The 24,488-nt window shown below is 41.3% G+C and overlaps 2 protein-coding genes across 8 annotated transcripts in view; both read right to left on the bottom strand.

Moving 5' to 3' along the window:
• flnba (filamin B a) overlaps nucleotides 1-14,660 on the bottom strand; it is a 43,136-nt gene extending 28,476 nt beyond the window's left edge. Inside the window, exons 1-10 of one of the 2 annotated variants that reach the window (XM_077572296.1) lie at nucleotides 14,036-14,660; nucleotides 7,047-7,156; nucleotides 6,827-6,962; nucleotides 5,968-6,065; nucleotides 5,736-5,883; nucleotides 2,835-2,953; nucleotides 2,675-2,749; nucleotides 2,439-2,601; nucleotides 1,414-1,614; nucleotides 1,025-1,162 (exon numbers count right to left, since the gene is read on the bottom strand). In XM_077572296.1, the coding sequence (XP_077428422.1) occupies nucleotides 1,025-1,162; nucleotides 1,414-1,614; nucleotides 2,439-2,601; nucleotides 2,675-2,749; nucleotides 2,835-2,953; nucleotides 5,736-5,883; nucleotides 5,968-6,065; nucleotides 6,827-6,962; nucleotides 7,047-7,156; nucleotides 14,036-14,327 (1,480 nt within the window). In that variant the 5' untranslated portion in view covers nucleotides 14,328-14,660. The remainder of the gene's footprint in view (nucleotides 1-1,024; nucleotides 1,163-1,413; nucleotides 1,615-2,438; nucleotides 2,602-2,674; nucleotides 2,750-2,834; nucleotides 2,954-5,735; nucleotides 5,884-5,967; nucleotides 6,066-6,826; nucleotides 6,963-7,046; nucleotides 7,157-14,035) is intronic. The other variant, XM_077572295.1, reaches the window with a different exon arrangement.
• A 1,258-nt stretch (nucleotides 14,661-15,918) lies between these two features.
• slmapa (sarcolemma associated protein a) overlaps nucleotides 15,919-24,488 on the bottom strand; it is a 33,525-nt gene continuing 24,955 nt past the window's right edge. For 5 of the 6 annotated variants that reach the window (XM_077572451.1, XM_077572452.1, XM_077572457.1 and 2 more), the window contains one exon: nucleotides 15,919-18,916. In XM_077572451.1, coding sequence (XP_077428577.1) covers nucleotides 18,821-18,916 — 96 coding nt within the window. In that variant the 3' untranslated portion in view covers nucleotides 15,919-18,820. Of the gene's footprint in view, nucleotides 18,917-22,402; nucleotides 22,491-24,488 lie in introns of all 6 variants that reach the window. The other variant, XM_077572453.1, reaches the window with a different exon arrangement.

Below are 24,488 nucleotides of genomic sequence, written 5' to 3'. Positions count from 1 at the left end.
TGTGCCGGGAAAACGATTGGAGCTAACAATCGTTAATGTTAAAGATGTCGCAATATGTACGACGGCAAATTCTGTATGGTGTGCCGTGTTGATCATCTGCAGTACACCACTTACGATAAATGCTGCCAGCAATCACAATGTGAGCAATTATGTGTCATTAAAACGGAGTTGGGCTAAGACACAACAGGATTGTGACATGACAGACAATTTTGCTGAAAGATTATCCTGAGTGATTATTTGTGGTGTGGTGTGTTAAGAGTGATTTCCCCTCCATGATCTGCCGGGAAAACAATTGGAGCTGACAATCGTTAATGTTAAAGATGTCGCAATATGTACGACGGCAAATTCTGTATGGTGTGCCGTGCTGATCATCTGCAGTACACCACTTACGATAAATGCTGCCAGCAATCGCAATGTGAGCAATTATGTGTCATTAAAACAGAGTTGGGCTAAGACACAACAGGATTGTGACATGACAGACAATTTTGCTGAAAGATTATCCTGAGTGATTATTTGTGGTGTGGTGTGTTAAGAGTGATTTCCCCTCCATGATCTGCCGGGAAAACAATTGGAGCTGACAATCGTTAATGTTAAAGATGTCGCAATATGTACGACGGCAAATTCTGTATGGTGTGCCGTGTTGATCATCTGCAGTACACCACTTACGATAAATGCTGCCAGCAATCGCAATGTGAGCAATTATGTGTCATTAAAACGGAGTTGGGCTAAGACGCAACAGGATTGTGACATGACAGACAATTTTGCTGAAAGATTATCCTGAGTGATTATTTGTGGTGTGGTGTGTTAAGAGTGATTTTCCCTCCATGAACTGCCGGAAAAACGATTGGAGCTGACAATCGTTAATGTTAAAGATGTCGCAATATGTACGACGGAAAATTCTGTATGGTGTGCCGTGTTGATCATCCGCAGTACACCACTTACGATAAGAGCCGAGCACAAACATTCAGACTTTTTCCTCATGTTTGCGGTCTTTCACATTTGAAATACAAAAAATGACACTCACTGGGATCTTTGACGAGAACCTTCAGTTCTCCGCTGCCAGCGTTCCTGGCGTCTACCTTGAAGTCGCCCACCTGTTGCACCCTCATACCCGACGCCTGCAGGCCACGACCAGTCGCTCTGCATGCGCCCGGCAGGGATGCTGAAGGACCCAAAAAACAGAAAGTGTGATTGGACGGTTCGCAAATCAAAATCACTCCCTAGCCATTATGTCGTGTGCTTTGTAGAGAGCTCACCATCGCCATTTTGTAGTACGCTTGGAATGTGTAATTGATTAATCGGTTCCACCCCGACAAAATTATGAGCAAGTAAGGAACGATCAAAACGATTAACCGAATTCACCCTTAACGCTATGCAGCGATTTAGAGTGGACTTCTTAGGGATGGTTCTCACCTACTCCCACGTCGACGGCAAAGGGGCTTTTTGGCACAGGGGTGCCCCCGAAGGTGACGGCGAGCGAGTGCAGGCCGGCCTGCGTGGGTCGGTAAGTGCAGCGGTACAAGTGGTCGCCCTTGTCCTCCATCATAACCTCCACGCTGTTGTCTCGGCCCTGCGGGTCTTTGATCATCACAGTCACGTCTCCCGTACCGGCGCCTAAAAATGCAAGACCAGAGATACAATTTTTTTTCCCTGACATGGGGTTGCTCCACAATGTTGTATGCGTCCATGTTTGTGTGTACTAGGGAGAAACGTTTTCTATCAACTAGTCTGCCTCATGTTTTGCCGTTTTGCTTCATTTCTCCAAAACTGTTATTTTTTCTACTAAAATCTGACATTGGTCGCTCCACAACGTTGTGTGTGCTTCCATGTTTACTGGGAGCTAAACTACTTGTTTATAACGTGTCCAGTCAGCCCTGATTCCTGTGGTTTTGTTTAATTTCTGCAAAAGTCACTTTTTCCCCCAGTAGACTGTAATGCAGTCAACTCCACAATGTTTTGTGTTTTTTTATGTTCTAGGAAGCTATGAAAGTTTTTTTTCCACCTAGACAGCCTAACTTGTCTTGTCTAACTTGTCTGCCTCACTTCTTGCCATTTTGCATCACTTGTCCAAATGAGACCCTTTTTTCACTACACTACTGACATGATGGCTCCACAATGTTCTGTGCATCAATGATCTTCGCTCATTTGTTCCACCAAGTTTGCCTCCTTTCCCCCCCACCTCATCTTGCTCCATTTGTCCAAAATAGTCCTTTCCCCCCGCAAAATAGACTGACAATTAGTCACTCCACAATGTTGTGCGCATCAATGGTTTTGTTTTGGGAAGCTACCAAATATTTTTGTTCCATCCAGTCTGCCTAACTTTTTGCTTCATTTTTCCAAAAAGCTGCTTTTCTTCCCAGTAGACTCTGATATGTGGACACTCCACAATGTTGTGTCATGTTCATGTTTATAGGAAGCTAAAATTTGAAAATAGATACCCGCGGTGTAGATGTCAAAGTACGTGGGCTTGTTGGCGACATTGCCCACAGGTTCGATTCCGGGTCCTTTCAGCGCCACCTTAGAGGCGTCGCCCAGTGCTTTGTCCACGCCCACCTCAAAGGGGCTCTTGGGGATGGGCTGGCCCGCAAACAAGACCGTCACCTACCACCAAATTCGGGACACCTTTAGTACATTAAGCAAATATTTGATTGGTCAATAAAAGAGGAAATACAACCTTGTGGGTTCCGATGACTTGAGGCACGTAGGAGACGGCGTACGTTTTCTTGGCATCATTGGGCTCTACTTTCAGCTGAGATGCACAAAAGACGTCGCGCGATTGGTGGTCCTGCCTGTCAATCATTTCAGGAGGCGGGACAGCAAGGAGGGGCGCTTACCTCTTGTCTGGTGCCGTCCGGATGGTCCAGATAGACCGTCACTGGACCCTGGCCGGCGCTGAACGTGTCCACCGTGAACACGGCGGGGCGCAGCACCCGGTTGCCCGTCGGTTCGATACCTGCACACAAAACGGGATCGGGCCTTGTCACGTTGAGACAGGAATACACGTTGGGAAATATTCTGTTCTGTATTTTCTTTCTTCAGATTTTCAAACAGTTGTTTTAACACGTCAGACATTCACGATACCCCAAGATGTGATCCAAAAAAGAATTTACTACTTGCGGTGAGCAAACTTTTGTACGTTTGCTTTTTCAAACCAGGTCATTTGCTGATTAGACTAAAAATAAAAACTGTTGAAATACCTTATTTTGATAAAACAATTCATTCAATATTTAACAATATTTAATCAATAATAACTAAAAACATGGTTAGATTTTTGTTGAGTTTTTCTAGGACAGGCCAATGGATCGTCTTTTTTTTATTTTATTTATCAAATTAGTTTAAGACCAAAAAATCTTTGAAAAAATTTGCAACGGTTTAAAAATGACCAATTTTCCCGATTTTTCTGTTGTAAAGTTAAATAATTACTGAAGAAGCGCAAAGGGAGCAGAAGAAGATTTTCTTAAATAAGGCAGCTGATTAAATTGGTTATCTTCATTTTAATCTACCAAATATCTGAATCCGCATTCGGTCAATGGCAAGCGTGGTTTTTGTTACCGTGACGACGGAGCGCCGCCACCAACGACTTCGACGTGCAAAGAGTTGCAGCGATTGAGTGGGGGGGGGAAAAAAAAGTGCCAGTATAGGGAAGAAAAGCATTTTCGCTGGTGATGGCAGCACTTCATACACTTGCCAATTAGTGTAGCTGACCCTTGTTTGGATGTAAAACATTCATCCAATAAAGCCGTTACTAAAAAAAAATGTGAAAAGAATAAAAAGAAGCACTGAGAATAATTTCCATGTGCACTGCGATGTCAAAAAAGGTCATGTGTGGATTTTAGCGTGTGGCGTATCTGGTAACATCATTCCGGGAGTTGCTGGTGTTGTTGGTGAAATCATGTGTCCGTGGAGTTCCTTCTCAGGATGTCGAGGACAAATGGCAACCGCACTGGTGTGTGCGTTGTGTGTGTGTGCGCGCGTGTCAGGATCTTATTGTTCTTGACTCGGCGCTCACTTCCCGTCTTTGTTAACGCACAGCAGTGTTTCCAGTAGCTACCAAGTGGACCTCTGAGGACGTTTTCGTCTCATCTCCTCCAAAACAAGCATGAGAAAAAAAAAAAAAGTGTGAAAAGGAGTAGAACCCAAACCATGCTTGGGTCCACTTGACACATCAAGTCCATCCCATTTGACAAGTGGCGGATTCCTCTGACGTGGAAAACAATGACCGCCTTTTACAATAGAGGCCAGAAATGTTCCACAGAGGCAAAAAATTGTGCTTTATCACATTTCTATGTCATGTGATGAACCTCTGGCCAGATATTTACTCTACCACGTTGCGCAATAGTCGTAACAACTAGACAAAGTGCAATTTCTGTAGAAATTGCGTGGGAATGCAGAAAAGCTGAATGCATTTGAATGTGCTTATGAAGTCAATTGAAAGATAAATGATGTGGAAATTAAAAAAAAAAGACAAATGAATAAAAAGAAAACTTGAACTGCAATCCGTCTAAAGCGGGATTTAATCATTTCAGAGAAATTATAATCCATTTCCTAATCTGATCGTCAATTGGTATTGAACCATGTACGAAATTGTGGTCCAAGCAAGGTTTGAACTCGGGTTCTTCGTGGTGGCAGTCAATTGCTCTAAACACTGACATAATTTGACTTGTTCAAATTCATGCCTAGCGTCGTATTTATTTTGAAAAGTGTCATCTGATGCTGAAAAAGTTCAATGCAAATTGATATTTAACGTTAAATTGTGCGAATACTTTAAGTAAATGTGGAATCAGAGGACGTGAACCACGGAAGGCGGGAATTTTGGAAGCAAGTTGAACAGTGGAAATCGGAAGCATAATCTGGAAATTGTAAAAAAAAAAAAAAAAACGTGTGGAAAATAAAAAAAAACACAATAACGCGGGAATGCTGAAAGTAAAAATAATCCACAGGCAAAGTGCATGGCACTTTTGAGCAGATTTTATACTTAAAAAAAATAATTTCAATCATTCCTTGCCAGCCAAATAAACAGACAAGTTTTCCATTGCGTAAAAAGTGAACGGCATGCAGTGTACTGTCATATAATTGCCGCTTTTGTTGCCAGCCATTTATGATAATGATCATCTTGTGCAATAGAAATAAACAACTATTTGAAATAATCCACAATCCCGCCCCCCAAAAAATCCACAACATGCCTGGTCACGGGCTCAAATCATATGATGAAAAGGCTCCTCTTGCTAATCTAGATTAACTGTCAATTTGCACGAGAGAAATAAACACAACTAGAAATAATCCAGTCAAAAAAGTCCAGCACATTTTATGCAAGAGCACATGCAATGTATGTGTGATTTTACTTGAGCGATGGCTCCAATCGCCAATTACTCCTGATTAAGTGTCACCTTGCACAACAAAAATAATTAACAAAAAATAATCCATAAATTTAAAAAAAAGCTTGAATGAAACTCATGGACACATGCTGGTCAATACATGTGTCATAAGAAATGCAACCATACCTTTCGCCATTTATTGCATGATAACACCCACCGTCCACAATAATCTATAAAGTAAAAAAAGGCTACAGTCCACTGTCACGTATGTATCAAGATTAGTAGTTAGTCATAATAAATGCAACCTCGCCAAACAGAAATAAGCAGCAACTAGAAAAAGCCACTAATAGGTTCCGTTACGTATGAAATAATCACCTCGAAATAATCCACACAAGCGTCATCATGAGTGTGTTTCCGTACCTGGTCCGTATGCTCGGGCCTTCTTGGGGTTGAGTTTGGGCTTGAGCGGCGCTCCGGTCTTCAATTTGGCTTTGGGGAACTGGGACAAGTACGTCATCACCGACATCTCGTCCACCTGCGGGTCGATGATCTCCTCCGGGGCGATCACCTGCGCGCGCACACACACACGCACGCACGAGGGTCAACGCCGTGCGTCGTGCTGCAAGAAATGGGCAAAAGGCGGCAACGCAACCTGCGGGATGCCCAGCCAGTCGTCAGCCAGCTGCATGGCTTCCGTGGCGTTCTGGACCGGCTTCACCGGATCCCAACTTTCCCAGTCGGGACACAAGCCTGGAAAAGCAGCACGCACACACATGCCTTCTGATTAAAACTGCATTTAGGGAATATGAATGAAGCACAAAAATCCACCTGCTTTTATCCATCGAAGGGGGCGGCCATTTTGCCTTGTACGGCCACCTGCTGAGGACTGAAAACGGCATCACAGCGCCGAAGGGCTCAGGTAACGACCATCATCACTGCTCACTTGTTATTTGGGTCATGTGACTTTTGCAAGCTCAGCAGTGATTGGTCGAGTTGTTTTCAGTTGGCAACAAGTGGCAAAATGGCCGCCCCGAAATGGAAAAACAATGAGTGGATTTTTGTACATAATTGTTACATTAAATAATAAAAACACCCAGCAAGTGGCAGCAGAGTATAAGAGATCAACCAGGGCCATGTTGCAAAAAGATCATTTACCCGCAGTTTTAAATAGATTTGTGAATAATGATGAAAGTTAGCTATATTCTAATGCTAATTGCTGCAAAATGGAAACAGATAGAAGGTATACTTTTCATTCTTGATGAAAGAAGAGACTCTGATCTTTCTTTTGCTAGGTTTGATGTTTTTAAAGCAATAGAACACAATATTCTGTAGTAGTATTCTGTAATAGTCAAAAATCCAGTCGGGAGCGAAGGGGATTCCTTCAGTAAAAATGGCTGCGAGAAAATGAGTTCATCAGAACATCATGTTGAGACTACAACATATTATTGTCCAATTTTTTTTTTTTACTTGGCTTCCCCTTTCAGGATGTCGGCGATGTAGCCGCACTGTACCTGGCGCGCAGCCATCCACCAGCGCCCCCAGTGCCTTGCCCGTGGTCCAGTCCTTGTGGAAGTTAGTGATGGGCATGTCAGGGACTTTGTTCTGGATCCAACCCAGCAGACGCTGCTTGGGGGTCTTGGAGTCGGACTTGAAGGCAAAAATGGGAAGTTAGCGATGATGCTAATTCATGAGCTAACACCACAAAGCAAAACAGAAAGGCGCGCGTCCTACGTCGTCATCGTCGCCCTCCCACATGGGCATGGAGATGGAGTAGTGCAGGATGAGGGTCCACACCAGACCCAGGATCAGCTTCAGGTTCCCGTCCACGATGGCTTTAGAGTCTGGACCCAAAAAAATCACATTGCGTGACTGCATTATTGATTACATTCCCAATGCACACACTACAGTTTGTGTGTTAACGTTAATCTCCATGGTAACCTAATGTTATTGTACAAGTTTTCAGGGGGAGCACGAGCGCTAAAATAATGGCGCTAACTTAAGCACGGCAAAAACTCCAAACATCGAGAGAGCTAACTTAAAAGATGCTAAAATAAGAACATCAACATGCAGTGTGCTAGCTTCAGTATGCTAAAGTATAACCTAGCATTAAGTGTGCTAATTTAAGGATGCTAAATTTCCCTCTTGTTGATCAACTTCCTGTAGCTGGGAAGCAAGGTGTGTCACACTGATAAGAGGACATCATTTTGTGCCCACTCTTCACCTTTACACGCGCTTATCTCCCTCACACACTTTCTCTTTCACCTCAAACACACACACACACACACACGCACGCACACGCCCTGCCCCAATGTTGTGTTGTTTCCATAGAAACAGGCCAAACACGGCGGTCAGCGTCGTGTTTAATGGCCTCCAGCCACCTTTGTCAACACTTCCTACTGTGTCAAGCGAGACTACAGTGGGCGGGGCTATGCGTGGAAGCAAGACTTTTTATTGGCTGCCGTATGTTTATTGGCAACGTGGGCTGCTAGAACGTTTTGATTTGTAGTCCCAGTGAGAGAGAGAGAAAAAAAAAAAAAGTGAACCACAGTGGAGTTTCAAAACAACAAAGTGGAGCAAGACTATTTAAAGCATTTAATGAGAACAATGGCTCACTTATTTTCACACTCACAATGTAAACGTAAGAATTTTGATGACGGTGACACACAAAACTGTTAAAAGTAGGGATAGCAACATAAGGATGCTATAAAAAAAAAGGGCGCTAATAGAAAGAGGCTATAGTAAGGACGCTGAAATAAAGATGTAATGTTAACATGAAGCTGTTAAAGTAAATGAGAACATGAATAAGGTCAAATGCTTTATTCAGGGCTGTAACGAAAGGAGCTACAGTAAGAACAATACATTGCATTGTCTTGGCATCCTTTTTTTTTTTTAAGCAATCATGTTTCAATGTTAAAAGAACAACTTCCAGACACACCACATGTGCATCTGATGACATCATTCTGCGCGCGTGTGCGTGTGTGCGCGCATGCATCTTAATGACAGGGCAGTTTGTGCGTCTCCATGCATGCTCGTTACGTATCCCTGGTCGCTGCCTCGTAACAACGTGCTAGTTTATGCTAAAATAAGCCTCCTGAAATAAAGGCGCCAACATAAGGTTGCTACCGCTAATGTCGTGGTAATGTTGAGTAATGGCACTCACTTGAGGGTGCGAAAGTTAAGACACTGCTCAAGTTAGGACACTAACATGGGGGTGCTAAAGTACAAGTGCCTGCTAAAGATACGTATGTAAAGACACAATAAGGATGCTAAAGGGCTCTAAAATAATAAGAATCAAAAGGGTGCGAACATAAGATTGTTAAAGGAAAGGCACTAAAAGGACGACGCTAAATGAACACAAACATCAAGAAGCTAATTGAAGCATGCTACAGTTCAAATACTAATATAATTATGTTGAAAAATACCAATTTAATGACGTTAAATGGAGGCCTTTAAGACATTAATATAAGGTTGCTCGTGTAAGGTTTTTACGTAAGTTAATTAGGACACCCCCACATTATGCTAAAAGGACGCCAACGTAAGGTAGCTAAACTTAGGATGCTAATAAATCATGCCAGAATTATGCTAAAATAAAGATGCTAGCATTAGGAGACTAAATGCAAGGGGGCTAATTAGTAATAGTGCTAACGTAAGAATGCTAAAGTAAACGCTAACATCAAGGGACCTGATTCAAGGATGCTAAAGAAATAGTGTCAACTTAAGGATGCTAAAATGATGTTCAAATAAGCAGTAGTTTCAATCATTACAGTTGAGTGACTTTAGCCAACATCAGAAAAAGCTCAGGTAGCTCAACAGGATGTGCAGCTACTACTTTGTGCGTGTGTGTGTGTGTGTGTGTGTGTGTGTGTGTGTGTGTGTGTGTGTGTGACAAGCATTCCACAAGAGTGACATCATCTATGTAACCATCCAGCCCCCAATTATACCACAACCCCCCTACAGGCTACTAACATACACGCGCACGCACGCACTAACAAATGCCTCAGTAAAAACACACCCATAGAAAAACAAACTTGATGACATCACCACACATGTGTGACACAAGACTTAGCGTTAGCGCATTAGCCTCACACACAATGGCATTAAGTGTATTACTTTATTCTGGATTGTTCAGTGATTAAAACTAATTAAACAACAATTTAGCAATATATCTCACAAGAGGGATTGATGATGTACTGACCAATCTTTTTGAAACGGATTCAATTACTTGACAATGTTCAAAATAGGGTTGTCCGATTCAATTTGCAGCTGATTAGTATCAGCTGGAAAAGATCAGATTTGTACATTTTCTTCATTTTTAAATGCCACAAAAAGATAACGATCAGTAGATCAGATATCAAAATCGAGACTAGACATCCCTAGTTAGGACATAAGGTAACATGACGTAGCTAAAGTAGCGATGCTAACATGAGAATAACAAAGTAAGGAGCCAAATACAAGGCTGCTGATATAAGGGTGCCAATATCAGGTGCTAAAATAAAGAAGCTAAAAAGAACAACACTAAGGTGCTAAAGGATGCCAACCTGCTCGCTAACTAGAGACCTTATCACAATCAAACAGACTATTTATGCTAAACAAATGTGCTAATTGAACTTCCATTTAGCCAACTATAATAAACGCCAGACGAGGGACATCAAACACGACAAGACCAAAACCGATACGCGTTTATTTCCTCAAACCACAATTCAGTCCTTTCATTTTCAAAGCACACAAGTTTGTCAGGTACAAAAGTGCTGCCAGAAAGAAACAACAGTCTAGACACTCGTGCCTGCGTGTGAACTTTGGTTGGTCACACCTGAAAGTGCTCGAGCTATTACACAATCAGTTAAGCAACAGCGACAGTGACGGCAAAAATCGTCAACACATCAAACCGTAAATCAACGACGCACAAAAAAGGCTCAAGCGACTTCTTGTTGAAACAAAACCTGACCGCGTATTTGTCGTCGTCACTGCACGTTGTTGAAACAACCTGTTGTGTTTATACTTTCAACAAGCTAGTCACATGAACGCAAATACCTTTACCTAAAAATAATACAATATATTTTGTCATTTTCGTATCATTTGATCAATAATGGTAAAGACTTAACCCACTAGAATTTCATTTTGAACAGAAATCATCATATTGTTATTGTTGCACCTGAGGAATCTGTGACTTGAAGTGCCAGGATGTGGCAGCCATTTTACATTCGCACAATAGATTTTTTTTCCCCGTGTTTTTTTTAATTTGCAAAAATGCTGTAACTAACTACTGGATGTCTTTACCATTATTATGATGGTTTAAGAGTGTAATTGGTATCATTAGTAGTTAAGATCATTCATGCACCGAACGCGAAGGGCACCGGTGTATGGACTGCTACTAAATTAGCCTTTATCTGTTGATTATATTTACTACAATGGCCTAACATTTGAAACCAATAACTTTTTTCAAAATAGGACTTCAAGCGTGCTTGTTTCAGCAAAGTGGAGAGAAAAAACGCTAAATTAGTGTCTTTAGTTGACCCATATAAAAGTCTGCAAAAAAAAAAAAGGATGCTTAAAGTAATATGCTAAAGTAGAAACGCTAGCATAAGGGCATAATCTTGGGGTCAGTACCATGTGGCAATTCTAGGGAAATTGAATGACATAAATCCAGTTATAAAGCTGTTGAATGTCGTAAATCCAGTCACAAACATCCAGAGCAACATTAGTTAGCGTCGCAGGCTAGCTAAGAAGGTGTGCTAAACCAAACTTTGGCGCTTTTAAGATGCCCGTTGCCACCATCGTCTCAGTTGGCAGCACATAGTCCGTCATGACTCAGTGACGCTAGCTGACATGCTAACAAAGAATGAACTTTAGAGTCACATTGACCCCATTCTGCATTTTATACGACAGGGAAGTGAAATCAAACAGCCAATTGGCGACTTTGTTAAGTCACGTTGCCATGACGACTGCCGCAATGTGCTACTTTGACCTTGAACGCTATCTTACTCCATGCCTGTGAGGTCACTCTGTGTTCACACTACAAACCCTGTTTGAAGTGCTACTATGCTAAAGTAGCTGACAAAGATGCTAACATAATGTTAAACTAAGAATGCTAATGTAAAATGTATGGATTGTAAAATTAAGGGAAGCTGAGATAAATAATAAAGGCTAGCTATTAAAAAAAAAAAAATGATGTTCACACATCTCCACAGAAAGACGTTTAAGTAATGACGCTGTGGATGCTAACATAAAAAAAAATGCTATAATAAGGATGCTAACGGAAATCAAAAAGTTAATCGTACTAAAGAAGGCTAAGCTAAGGGTGCTAAAGCAAATATGCCTACAAGTAAATTTGTTAATTTCTAGATTCTTATATAAGGATGCTAATATAAAAAGTAAAACGCAAAAACAATGCTAAAGAAGCGGACTTATTGAAAGAAAGCTAAAGTTAGGACATTATTGTAAGGAGGCTAAGAAGATACGATAAGACAAGGTTAGCATTGGGGTGTGTTTTAATCACTGGGTGGAAAAATGCTGTGTTTAGCCAATCAGATGTCAGCCAGTCAGTCCCTCCTTTCCGACAGGCGCGATCCCACCTCCGGTCCGGTTGGGCGAATGCCTCAGACATTTGCGGGTCGCCTTCTTCCCTTTGTTCCGTGTCAGAGTGCCGTTACAACTTTTGTGACGTCCATCATTATTAACATTTTCTATTATTGTACCAAGTGTGCACACCCAAGCCAAATAATTCAGCCATGATGCAACACATCCGCCTCCAGGAGTGCACGGCAACACCCTTTTTCACACGCAGACAGCAATTTCGCAAGGCCACACTGACAAAGTCTCTCTGTTGTCGATCCAATAGCGACTAACCGCATCCAACGTTATCTTTTGTTGAAGTGTTGAGTTGCGAAAAGTCGCAGCAGACATGAACGCAACATCAACACACACGCAGTCAATGGGCCTGACGAAAAATACATTGGAGCCATTCAATGTTGTCACCAAAAGATGTTTTATAAGATGTGATGACAGTGCGTGCGTGTGTGTGTTTTGAGACTATTCTTAACCTCCTCATCCTCTCAGCAAGGTGGTGATATACCGGCATTCTCACTCAGTCACACAAGGACGCACGCACGCACACGGTTAGCTAACACTGTACTGCTAGAGTCGATTGTTGTCAATTAGCACACTGAAGCAACTTTTTGCCATTTTAAATCCATTTCAACAAATATTTAAAATACATGATTTACTTTTTGAGATGTGAAAACTACGTGCTTTATTTGGACCAAATTTTCCTTCAATTTAAATCATTGGAACCCTGATTTCTCCATAAATTAACGTAACATTTATAATGGTAAAAAATGGAACACAATGAAATTAGCCATGCGTGCTGCTGTCAAAATAATCGCTCGAGAACTTGGATGTCGCGAAACATAGCAACCAAATCGTTCAATCGGCAACACTGAATGTGCTTTTGTAAACTGGCTCCTCCCTGTTCGCAGTTTATGTTGTTAAAGTAAGCAGTGCACATCAGCACGCTTTGAAGCAGCTAAAATAATCTCGTAAAAACATGACAAAATTGATCTTTAAAATCGTAGCTCGTCCAGTCCTACCACTTTCTCAGACACAATAAAAAAATAAAATAAAAAAATCTAGGCCTACCAAAAGTGAGTAACAGGTACAATTAACACACAGAAAAAAAGATTTCCTGAGATAATATCAGTATATTAAAGGATAATAGTATTTGTTTGGATTAATTTTGGAGATATCAGCATGATATTAAATAATGATATTTTTGCTTGGATCCACTTTAGGAGAAAATGACAACAAATATAACAAAATGGTAGCAACTCTTCCAAAGTAAACGACAAATCAAAAGTGCTTTCTCTTGCTCTCGACCCCAAAGCTCCAAAAAATCCTCTCAACCTCCCTCAGGGCACAATTTGACCACACGTGTCAACTATTTGTGTGTGTAGAGTGAAACACACACACTTGCAAGTTCCAACAATCTTTTTTGTGTGTCTTGCAGCAAACTTTAAATACGTTTAGAATCCCAATTCACTCAGTCAAAAAAAAAAAAAAAAAAAAGCAATTTAGACGTTTATTTGCTCAAGCTGGGCATTCATAACACGCCCACCCATCCGAGTGCCAAACTCCATTCATAAACGTGCCACTTTAAAGTACTGTGCAGTGAACTCGTGATTTTAATCGCTCGTTGTGCACATGTTAAAATAGTATAAAATGACCAAAAACATCACTAACTCGATGCATTTGTTTCGAGCTGAATAGATGTGCAAGATGTGCTCGCATTGTGCTACACGTCACTCGTGTGAAATTCCCCAAACCAACACACTGCACATTAAACGTTGCAACTTAGTTCCCGTTCTATTTTCTTGTCACAAACGTCATATTTCATAATTCTACAAAGCGCTATTGTGTATCAAGTTTGCCGAATCAAAGCCCAAAAACAGCGTTTCCAAAAGACACTCAAAACAAGCACGATGTGATTTAAATAATTTGAATGAAATGAAATGTGAATGAAAACGGGCTTGATTGTCAATGGAAGTTGGTGGTGAAAACTTTGTCGAAAGACGGCACCACCGAGTCGAACACGCCGAAAGGTGGATCGAGCACAGCAAGCGAGCGCGGCCGAGCTACCGGAGGCTCACCTGGGCACGCTCTCGGGAAAGCCCGCCGCCACCGGGAGAACTTTCTGGAGCGTTCCAGCACGCCGAACATGAACTTACCGATGGAGACGAGCTTGATGTTCTCGTTGTCGAGGAACTCGAGCGCCACCGAGACGTTCTCCAACTTCATCTGCCTGAAGTTGGGCCTGGGGTGGAAGCGGCGGTGCATCTTCTGGCGGCTGAGGACCTCCAGGAGGGCGATGAGCCGCAGGCCGTCGCCCAGGTCCAGCTGCAGGTCCACGATCCGCTTGTTGACGCACTTGAGGTGCTCGTTGATCCAGCGCGTGAAGGTGTTCTGCTGGATCTTTTTCCACGGCGCGTCTTCAGCCAGGTCTTTCTCCGTGGTGGGCATCTTGCTTCGGGCCGGGGGCACACTGGCTGGCTGGATAACCGGGCCGCTGCGCGGTGCTCCCTCCGCAAAGGACGGCTCGACTCGGTCTGAACTTTCCCTTTGGATCCAAACCGGAGTGCCTGGCTTGGTCGGGTGCGTTCACGCGTCGCTTTCCAAAACTCGGAATTTGCGCAACTTCAGCTGTTCGTTCGCGTTATCGGACTCGTTCGTGGCGGACAACGCGATGATTTTGGACCGTTTGTTGACAGAAGGTTAAACGGCGTCACCCGACTTGCTAGTCAAGACGAAGCCTTGTGACGAATTCGCACGCGTTTCGCTCAACCTCTTTGCGCTGATGATTGATCGGTTTCCGTTACGTCCAATTTTGGGGCGACACCGTGAAGGCAACAACGCTTTGGATGACGTTGAGACTTTCAGACAAAGATCGTCTATTGATAAGATCAAGTAACACAAATTTTGAATGTTTTTGCGCACGTTGAGCTCACACACGGCCGTGCAAGAGTGATACATTATGTTGTAGATTGTAGAGGATTAATTGTGACGTCATACTTGTTTTATGTTTGGCCGCTTCCGACTCGTTTTATTCCACAAATTACTTTTATGAAAAATTTGAATTTTCTTGACCTATACAGCAGTGACATAAATGCATAAATTCAGATTAAATACATTTTAAATTACTTAAATACTGTAAATTCACATTTTAATTGACATTTTGTTTTAATAACTTTAAATGTATAATCATTTAACGTTTTCTTAAATGTATGTTTAATCAAATGAAGTTCATTTTACATTTAGAGTTTAAGTAAATTTACATTTTAATTTGATAGAATTAAAACTATATTTTGTTTACAGTAATTGTTTACAGTGTTTACATATTAAAATAACGCTTAAATGTGCACATAATTACTAATTATTTAATGTGAATTTAATATTTTTAATCAAATATTAACTTAACCAGATTTAAAGTAAACATAACATTAACCTTTTTTGTCAAAAGGTAATTTTATTGAAAATGTAATTTCACTGAATGTGAAGCTTATTAACTTCTCCTAATTTGAATTCACATTTCTTACGTTTTGTTAGCCTGTCTTTTACTGTTAATAATTCAATCATCTTTTGTATTTTATTTAGCACATCAAGTATACTTTCAAGTAGACGTTTACATTGTACAGCCAATGAGGAAGTTAGTTATCGTGTACGTTTGTGACATTCCTTTATACACAAAATTAGCTTCTTTATTTCACTGGCTTCTTCAAGGTCTTGCATTTTGTTTTGTTTGCTATCAACGCTACTAATGGACTTTGTTGCTTGTTTAGTGACTTTGTCAATTTCAGTGAGCGTCTCACACACACATGCACGCGCACGCATACTCTTGCGTGATGATGATCGTCTATAAAGACGTCGACGACAGATGGCGTTTAGTGACCTCAGTTAATATGAGCAGTTGACTCGTGTGTTTTAATAGCTCGCTCGTCTGTCATGAAATGAATCACGCGAGCCCTCCAGACTGTTTCGTCGTCTTATTGACGTCGACATTTCTGACAGCAGATGTTTTATTTGTCAATTTGGTGAGAGAAGACTCTTGAGGCAGTTGTGGTGGGTCAGCTTGCTACAACTTTATTCCAAACGTTTTCTCTGCATATATATACATTTATATATATATATATATATATCCTCAACAGCTCATCTACACAACTCACCCATCCACGTGGCTAACACATCTTTAATAAAATAGTTCTAGTAGCACGTCATTCGATAGCATTTTTAATTATTTTACAAATTTCCCCGCTCTCTCCACGTACTGTAGTGTTTCTCGCGATACTTGTTCTTTTCAAACACGGATGTGACGAGACGTTACACGGTGACACATGGCGCAACACGACGCAGCGCGCGCGCGCGCGCTCACGCACACACAAACGGATACAATTTCAAAAGAAAGTGGCCGCGCTCATGCTAAGGTGCTACGGCTAAAGGTCCTTTTGTTGACATGAAATTTGGCGCTTGGATTTTGGAGGCAAGTTGACGTCATGAAGTTTACACAAAGTTGATGTCAATCTCATAACGTGTCCGGACAGGAAGTTGATGTCAAGTTTACCAAGTTGACCAAAAAGAGGCAAGGAAGTTGCTGTGAACTTTACAGTCACTTGACAAAAAAAAGCTCATGTAAAGTCCGTGTGGCAAATATGTGAATTTAACTGGAAGTTGAAAGGGTTCATGAATGTGAAGTTGGCAGGAGTTGACTTGAAGATGACAGTAAACTGACAGATTTAACAAAGTTTTCAAAAAGTTGACAAACGTTGACATAAGATGGCAAAAGTTGCCAAAGTCCTCATGGAGTTGTCGGTAAAGTCAACAAGAAGCTGGAAAACGTCAATAAAATGACAAACTTCACAGTGGGATGAATAACTTGACAGTAAGCTGACAAAAGTGAACTAGAATTGGTCTGACAGGCATTGACAGTCGACCTGAAGTTGTAGACTAACAAAAGAAACCGCGAGCTGACAATGTCAACAAAAAGTTGGTGGAAAGTTGTTGACAAACGTGACATGAAGTTGAGTTAACAGCAAGTTGAAAATGACATTTTGATGGCACGGCAACTTTAGTTGACCCAAACAGTGTTTGTCAATATACTATCAACTTACTAAGTTGACAACGTGAATATGAAATTGACAGTATGTTGACATACAAGTCAACATTAGAAAACCTTGACTAAGTTGAGAAAAATACATTTCAATTTGCTAGGAAGCTGACAAAGTTGGACACAAAAAAATCAAGTTGGGAAAAGGTGACAGGAAGTTAACAGGGCATAAACAGGATGTGAACACGTCAACACAAATTTAAGTGTCAAATGATCATCTGAAAAAGTTATCGTAATTCATCAACAGTTGACTGCAGGTGACCATGAAGTTGACAAAGTGAACGTGAAGTCAACATGGAATTGATCAAAGTTGACAAAGGTGACAGGAAGTTCAAGTTTTTGACTTGCTAATAATGATTCTAGAGTGAAAACGCTTACACAAAGCACAACAATAACACACAGGCAACTGTGTGTGTGTGTGTGTGCGCGCGAGGTTGTGTGCACATACACACAAATTTCGGTGTTAAGTTACATTAGAGGCACTTTGACCCCCGTTTTTTTGTGTGCCCTCAAAGTGAACATAAAAAAGTTTTTTTATTTTTTACATTTGATAATTTGGCTTCAAGTTTGAAAACCTCTCCCCTGCTTCCCTCAGAAAGAAAATCAACAACGGGAAAAAATGAAAGAAAACAACAGGCGGCCATTTTAGACGTCGTTAAACATGGCCAACTTGGAGCAGAGCCGGGCTTCCACAAAAGAACTCAAATGATGACAAGCAATAGACGCATTTTGCACCTCTATTTTTGTTGCTTTTTATTGGGAAAACAATATTTTTGCTGTTGTTCGGATGACACCAAAATCACGTGTCTCCAAATGCTGTCTTTTTCCTGATTGTAGACGAGACACGGACACTTTTTTTTTTATGGACTTCGGACAACATCGAACATTGTGACGCTCGCTGGGGGGGGGGAAACTGCCGTCACTACCTAAGAAAAATCACCAAACTACGTGTTATAATTTTTTTTATCTACTTTGATTGGAAAGACGTTTTTGTGTGTGTTTTTTTGTGATAATGTTGGCATTTGTGTTTGGATCCAAAATCATTCAACTCAAAATATTTTTTGTGACACATACTTTTGCTCATAAAATAAAAGCTAATTTGATGAAAATGTTCAAAGAAGACTAAATCATCTTGTTGCAATCCAAAAAATGAACATAATATATATTTTGTGTGTTCTTTTTTTCCTTTTATCATAAATGTTTTAGCTTTTGTGTAAGCCCAAAAAAAAGCATGCATTTCAAAATGCTTTCATTTGTTTTCATGCAAAACACGAAGATCTTTTTTTTCCTGTTTAAAAAAACAAGAAATAGTTCCGTGTTAGCTGTTGGACAGGACAACACAAATGTAACTTTGAAAAAGTTACGGCTTAGACGAATGAACGCTATCGGGGAAAACGCATGGTAGCTTTTTTTTTCCCCATGTGGAAGCTCGGTTCGCTCGGCGGCAATTTGACAAAAACAAAAAAACGGAGAAAAAAAAAAAACACCACAGCTGAGAGAGAGCACAAATTATTAAAAACGACCAAAAAAAATTAACTACACTTCCCGCCACTCGACAAAATAAATCTGTGAGAAACCACAACCTTTTTGATATTCCCTCTACAATTATGTACAATTTGACTTTATACAAGTGAAGCAGCGGCGCCAACAACGCACGTCAGTGATTGTGTGTGTGTGTGTGTATGCTCTTGTCTTTATAGCATTGTGTGGCACCGCCATTAACGTTCAACCTTTAGCATCGGGACGTTGTGTGGCTCAAAACCCCATGAAACTGTGTGTGTGTGTGTGTGTGTGTGTGTGTGTGTGTGTGTGTGTGTGTGCGTGCATGCGTGCGTGCGTGCGTGCGCGTGAGGCTTTAGGCCGAGCTGCTCTTGGAGAGGTTGGGGTAGATGATGGCTGCCGTCACGGCGACCATCACGGCGATGACCGGCATCCAGGGGCTCCAGCCGCCCTGTCGACACACACACACACACACACGTGTATACACCCACAACAAACAACCATGGAGCAACATATACACAAACAGGTGCACACAAATACACGCATACACACAAAAACCCACGCACACAACAAAGATTTTAAGGTTAACAGGTTGCAGGTGATGTCAATTTTCCTAAACTTGGGACAGAAAGAGGGAAAGAAAAGTGTTGAAGGGGCCTCAAAGTGCACAAGATTGTATTTTGTTTTCTTGTTCCAATTGTAAATGTGACGATTTGAAAGTCTATCCGAAGCGGTCTTGGGCAAAGAAAAAGAGCGCATGAGTCACATTTAATGACGACTCGTTTGTCAGAACGAGTCGCGTCTGCGCTCGCTGTTGTTTGGACTCATCCTGATGATGTCATCGCATCCCAGATGAACAACTAGAAACTGGCTGACACCTTCACAAATAATGACAAGAGAAAATAGGGAGGAATTCATTCGCACCTACTTAAATGTCAACAAAACCAGCAAGCTTTTATTTTTATGGTTTTGATTCATTTTATCTTCGTAAAACATAATTTAAAAAAAAATTCTCGCTAATGGGATGTGATTTTTTTTCATTTTATTTTTTTTACTTAAGACAGCATTATTGCAAAAACTTTTTTTTTTAACTTCTCCGACAATTGTAAAATTGTGACTTTCTTGCAATGACAACTTCATTTTTGATAAACATTCAAACCCATAAAAAAATCATATTTTTCTCTAAAAAATATGACAGGATTTTTGTAAAAGCATTATTTTTTTCCTTGTATATTCTGTAGCGCTGGGTTAAAAAAAAATCGAATAATTGACATTGAATCGATTTTCCTTTTCAAGCCCCGATAGATTCATAAAACCATGAATCAATTATTTTATATATCTTTTTCCCATAAATTCTTAAGAAAATTTAATTTTAAAGGCCGTTTTTTGTATCTTACCATTTTCTTGAAATTGATTGTTTACATGAATTTAAAAGTATTTTCTTACATTTATGAAAGAACTGACTTATTTCCCTCAAAACAATTCAGAATATTTTAAGTTTATATTTACAATTACTGAATTAGATTATGAAATTATTTTCATCTCATCCTTGCTGATGTCAATGTTTGTGTAACACTTAAGTGATTATAACACGTGTTACTTTCATTAATAAACAAAATCATTTGAGCAGTTACTGCCTCCACACAATTTACTTTGGAATTTAATATTCGTGGATTTTTTCTCAAGTCCTTGACATTTAAGAATAATTGATGTGCCATAATTAATTGATCTCGGATTGAATTGAATCGAATCAGGAAAAATCAAACTCGAATCGAACTGAAATCTTGTGAATCAAAATCGAATCAATTGGGGAAATTAGAATTGATACGAAGCCCTAATATTCTGACTTCATTTTTGTATTTTTTTTCTTGTATATTGTGACTTATTCTTAAAAATGTTAATTTAAAAATTGGTAAAATTCATAAAATTATGATTTAGTTCTCATAAAAATTTGAATGAATAAAGTGAAACTTAAACATTATGGACTTAATTTTTGCACATATTTAAAGTTTATACCCCCCCCCCCCCCAAAGTGATTTTTTTTCTCTTATAAAAAAGAATATTCGTGTAAAATTGACACTTTGCATAGTATCACGAGTTAATTGTAACAAATTTGATTCTCATAAAAATAAGATTTTATTCCTGTAATAGACACAACTTTTTTCCTCATATCATGAAAATCAAGATTGTTCTCATGAAATGAAAAAAAAAATTGCACCTTCTATCCCAAAAATATATATCTGTTCATTTTACATTTCTCATCTAATAGACTTAAGTGCCCCCCCCCCCCCCCGAATTAAAATACAATCTGTCTGTACCTTGAGGGACTGCGTGCAAATGAGAACGAGGCAAAAACACTCAAGCGGATTGGAAAACAAGACGTAAAGCAGGCGCATGCGTGAGAAAAAAAAGAAGCCGAGGGAGCAGCTGAGACGGTGAAGGGACAAAATGGAACCCGGCTCCTTAAAGACGCTTCATCAGAACAATGTCAACAAATGTTCGTCGTTTGCCAAATAGATTGCTAAGCGCTATCCAACGACAGGAGCCTCTTTTTTGGTTGGAGGCTTTAAGGAGCAGAGTTGAGCGTGTGCGATGCGTTCAAGAAGACGCGCACGTGCGTGCGTGCGGCGTCGGGATGAGGAAAGAACGGAAAGAAAATGTCCTCGCTGGAGTTCAGGGCCAAACTTGATGATTGTCAAAACTTCCAAAAGATCACAGCGGTCGTGTGTTGAAGTTTGAAAAGTGTTGTAGAATGTGTGCTTTTCAAAAGTGTGTCCCTGAACGCCTCCTACTTCAGAACATTTTCAAATCCGCAGAAAGAGAGAAACCAACGTTATTACCACTTTCACACTGTAAAACTGGGCACTTTTTCAGCCATCTGTAAAAGCGGCACCGACACCGAATATTGGGACGGAGTCAAACCGGCAATTTTCTGCCAAGCGGGAAGGACGTATCAGATGGCGGACTGCGCCTGTGTCAAGGGAGAAGTCCCGACTTTCCGCGTCGAAAGCAATTGTCACAGCTATTATTTCATTGTAATTGTGTTGCTGTGTAAAAGTTGCAACATTATCACATTTGACTGGGTTCGGTGTAAAAGGATAATTAAACACCAGATATACTCTGTGTGAAAGAGGGTGGAGAGAGAGAGAGAGAGAAAAGCTCCTTTCACACAGAACTTAAAAAATGCAAATATTTTGCAGTGTCTCTGTGATATAGGTCATTTTTTTGCAGTGTATCTGTGTTAAAGGTAGAGAAGCTAGCTAGCTTCTTTCACAGAGAACCTGCAAAGTTGAAGGGAGACAGAGAGAGAAAAGGGGGGAGGGAGGGAGAAAGAGACAAAGAGGGGGAGGGAGGGAGAGAGAGATGTGCAGATAGAGAGAGAAAGAGGGCAGGAAGAGAGAGAGGGGAAGGAGGGAGAGAGATAGCTAGAGAAAAAAGGGCGAAGGGGAGGGAAGGAGAGTGAGAGAAAGAGACAGAGAAAAAGAGAGTTGGGGGAGGAAGAGGGAGAAAGACAGATTTCACTAATTTGCTGGATCCCTGTGTGAAAAGATCTCTTGCTCCAGTGTTACACATTTACACAAATATTGTGCAAAATTGTGGAGTGGCATTTAGTCCCCCTTGGCTTTTCACACAGGCCCCAACCAAATGGGATATCACCACAACAGTTTCACACAGCAATCCACCATAGGATGACTCGGATTTAAACAATCATTGATTTCAACGAAAACGCTGACGAAAAAGTGACACAGGCGTCGTCCCGCTTCAATACTCCGCCAGCCAGCAGAAAATTGGCGAGGAGAACCCGTGTCAGTGACCTGCAAAAGTCTCAAATAGTTTCAATTTCAAGGTTCGAATAGGGGCTGAAAGTGAGACAGGCGGCGGTATTGGGAGGTGACGGAAAAGAGACGGACGGACGGACACACATGTCGGCGTGTACCTTTCTACCACAACTGGCCGAAACACCAGTAGAGCAGAGCCAGGACAAGACCCATGAATATGGCTTGGACAGGCTGCAGTATAGATGGCTATTGAGGGGAGGGGGGGGGGAAGGATGGGGGGGATCAAGGGGAGCAAAGGGATAAGAAGAAATCAGCCGGCAAATCAACCAAACTAAACACAGCAGCGGTGGCGAGGGAGGGGGGCAGAAAAAGGGTGGGAGGGGGTGAAGGTGTGTGCAAAGCAACGGCTGTCAATCATTACATCATCACTTCCTCCATAAAACTCATCACCTCACCACCAAATAGTACATTTTTGCAAACTGGAATCCTCCGTTTACTCTCTGTCATGTTTCGGTTCTGTGGGGGTTGTGGCTTTTTGTTTGTTATGGGCGTTCTTGTTAATTTTGTCTGTGGTTGGTGTTTTTTGTCTTGTGTTCCTGGCTTCTTCCCTCGTCTCGTTTTGTCTAACCACGTCCACCTGTGCGTGTCTTCCCTTCCCCAGGTGTGTCTCATTAGTGTTGGTGTATTTAGTCTGTTTGTCCAGCCTGTGCGGGTGCATTGCCGATGTTCTGTGTGGAAGTTCGTGCGTCGAGTCATCGCCACAGCTAGCCAAGTCGTCCTAGCCACAGCCAAGTCAAGTCAAGGCAAATCAGGTCCTGTCACGTCACGCTCGTTCCAGTCATGGCGACCAGTCTATTCGCATCCCGTCTAGTCGTGGCGACCAGTCTATTCACATCCCGTCCAGTCATGGCGAACAGTCTACTCACGTCCCGTCCAGTTACGGCGACCAATATACTCACATGTCCAGTCATGGCGACCAGTCCACTTACGTCCCGTCCAGTCATGATTGTCTGCTCACCTTTCTCCCTATGTTTCATTAAAGTTCCTCATATTACACTTAATTAATCGCCGCAGCCAAGTCATCATCACCACAGCTAACCAAGTCAAGACTAGCCAAGTCGTCCTAGTCACAGCCAAGAAACCATAGCCCCAGCCAAGTCAAGTCACTCCACAGCAAGTCAAGGCAAGGCAAGGCAAACCAGGTCCTGTCACGCCCGTTCAAGCTAACCAAGTCGTCATCGCCATCAAGTCGTCATCGTCACAGCTAACCAAGTCGTCCTCGTCACAGCTAACCAAGTCAAAACTAGCCAAGTCGTCCTAGTCAAAAAGCTAAAACACTGCCCAGTGATTTTATTGCGATTTCATCATCATAAATTGTGTTTTCACCTTCTTCTATCTTGCGCAGCACTTCATTTTAAGCACACTATGTTTAAAATTATTTTAATGAACAAATTAAATTCCAAACCAGAAGTTCCACTGTAAATCCTCATTTATTCAAGAATTTTGGGGGGGTTGAAATAAATTGCCAAAGCAATTAAAATGGGCATCAATTTTATGTGAGATTTATGCCATTCGCGGTCGGACCCGTTCCCTACCGCCACTAAACTTCCTTCAACATCCAAATTGGCTGAAAATGCCATTGGCGTGACGGGCCATCTTTGCCATCTGATGGAAACGCCAGGCCTCTGGACGGAGACTTGTAGAAAACTGACATATGGTAATAATTGACAAATAAATGATGTCAGTGTGGGAGCCGTTTGTTGATGTCGGCGTGTGATTGTGTTTATCCGAGCTAAACATCCTGATGTGGAGTCGGAAGAGGAGGAAGCTGAAGGGGAGGGGCGGCGTCAAACTAGCGTCTGCTTTGCATCAGCTGAGGCGAGGCCGTGAGGTAGCACCGCGTCACCTCAGATGAGCTGCTGCTGACACGCTATTATGATTGCGTGTGTGTGTGTGTGTGTGTGTGTATGTGTGTGTGGTGCTGCAATCACGCCACGGCGGTCATGATTATTCTTGCGTGTGATTGGGTTCATGGTTTTCTACTTCAGTGGTACCTCCAAACCTGCGAGTTTAAAACGTCGCCAAAAAAGTTGTTCAGTTTAATCTTACTGTGAAGTAAGCGGAGTGTTTTGTGTGCTTTTCATTGCATTTGTTTATTTTTTAGTTTTTGCATTTATGTTGTATTTTTTTTTTAAGCTTTTTTTTTTTTTTTTTTTTAATTACACTCTGGTCAGTGTTTTTCTT

The sequence above is a fragment of the Vanacampus margaritifer genome, chromosome 8, assembly GCF_051991255.1.
Source record: "Vanacampus margaritifer isolate UIUO_Vmar chromosome 8, RoL_Vmar_1.0, whole genome shotgun sequence".
Taxonomy (NCBI): Eukaryota; Metazoa; Chordata; class Actinopteri; order Syngnathiformes; family Syngnathidae; genus Vanacampus; species Vanacampus margaritifer.
Note: the sequence above shows the minus strand (reverse complement) of the source record. Positions and strands in the feature narration are given on the sequence as shown.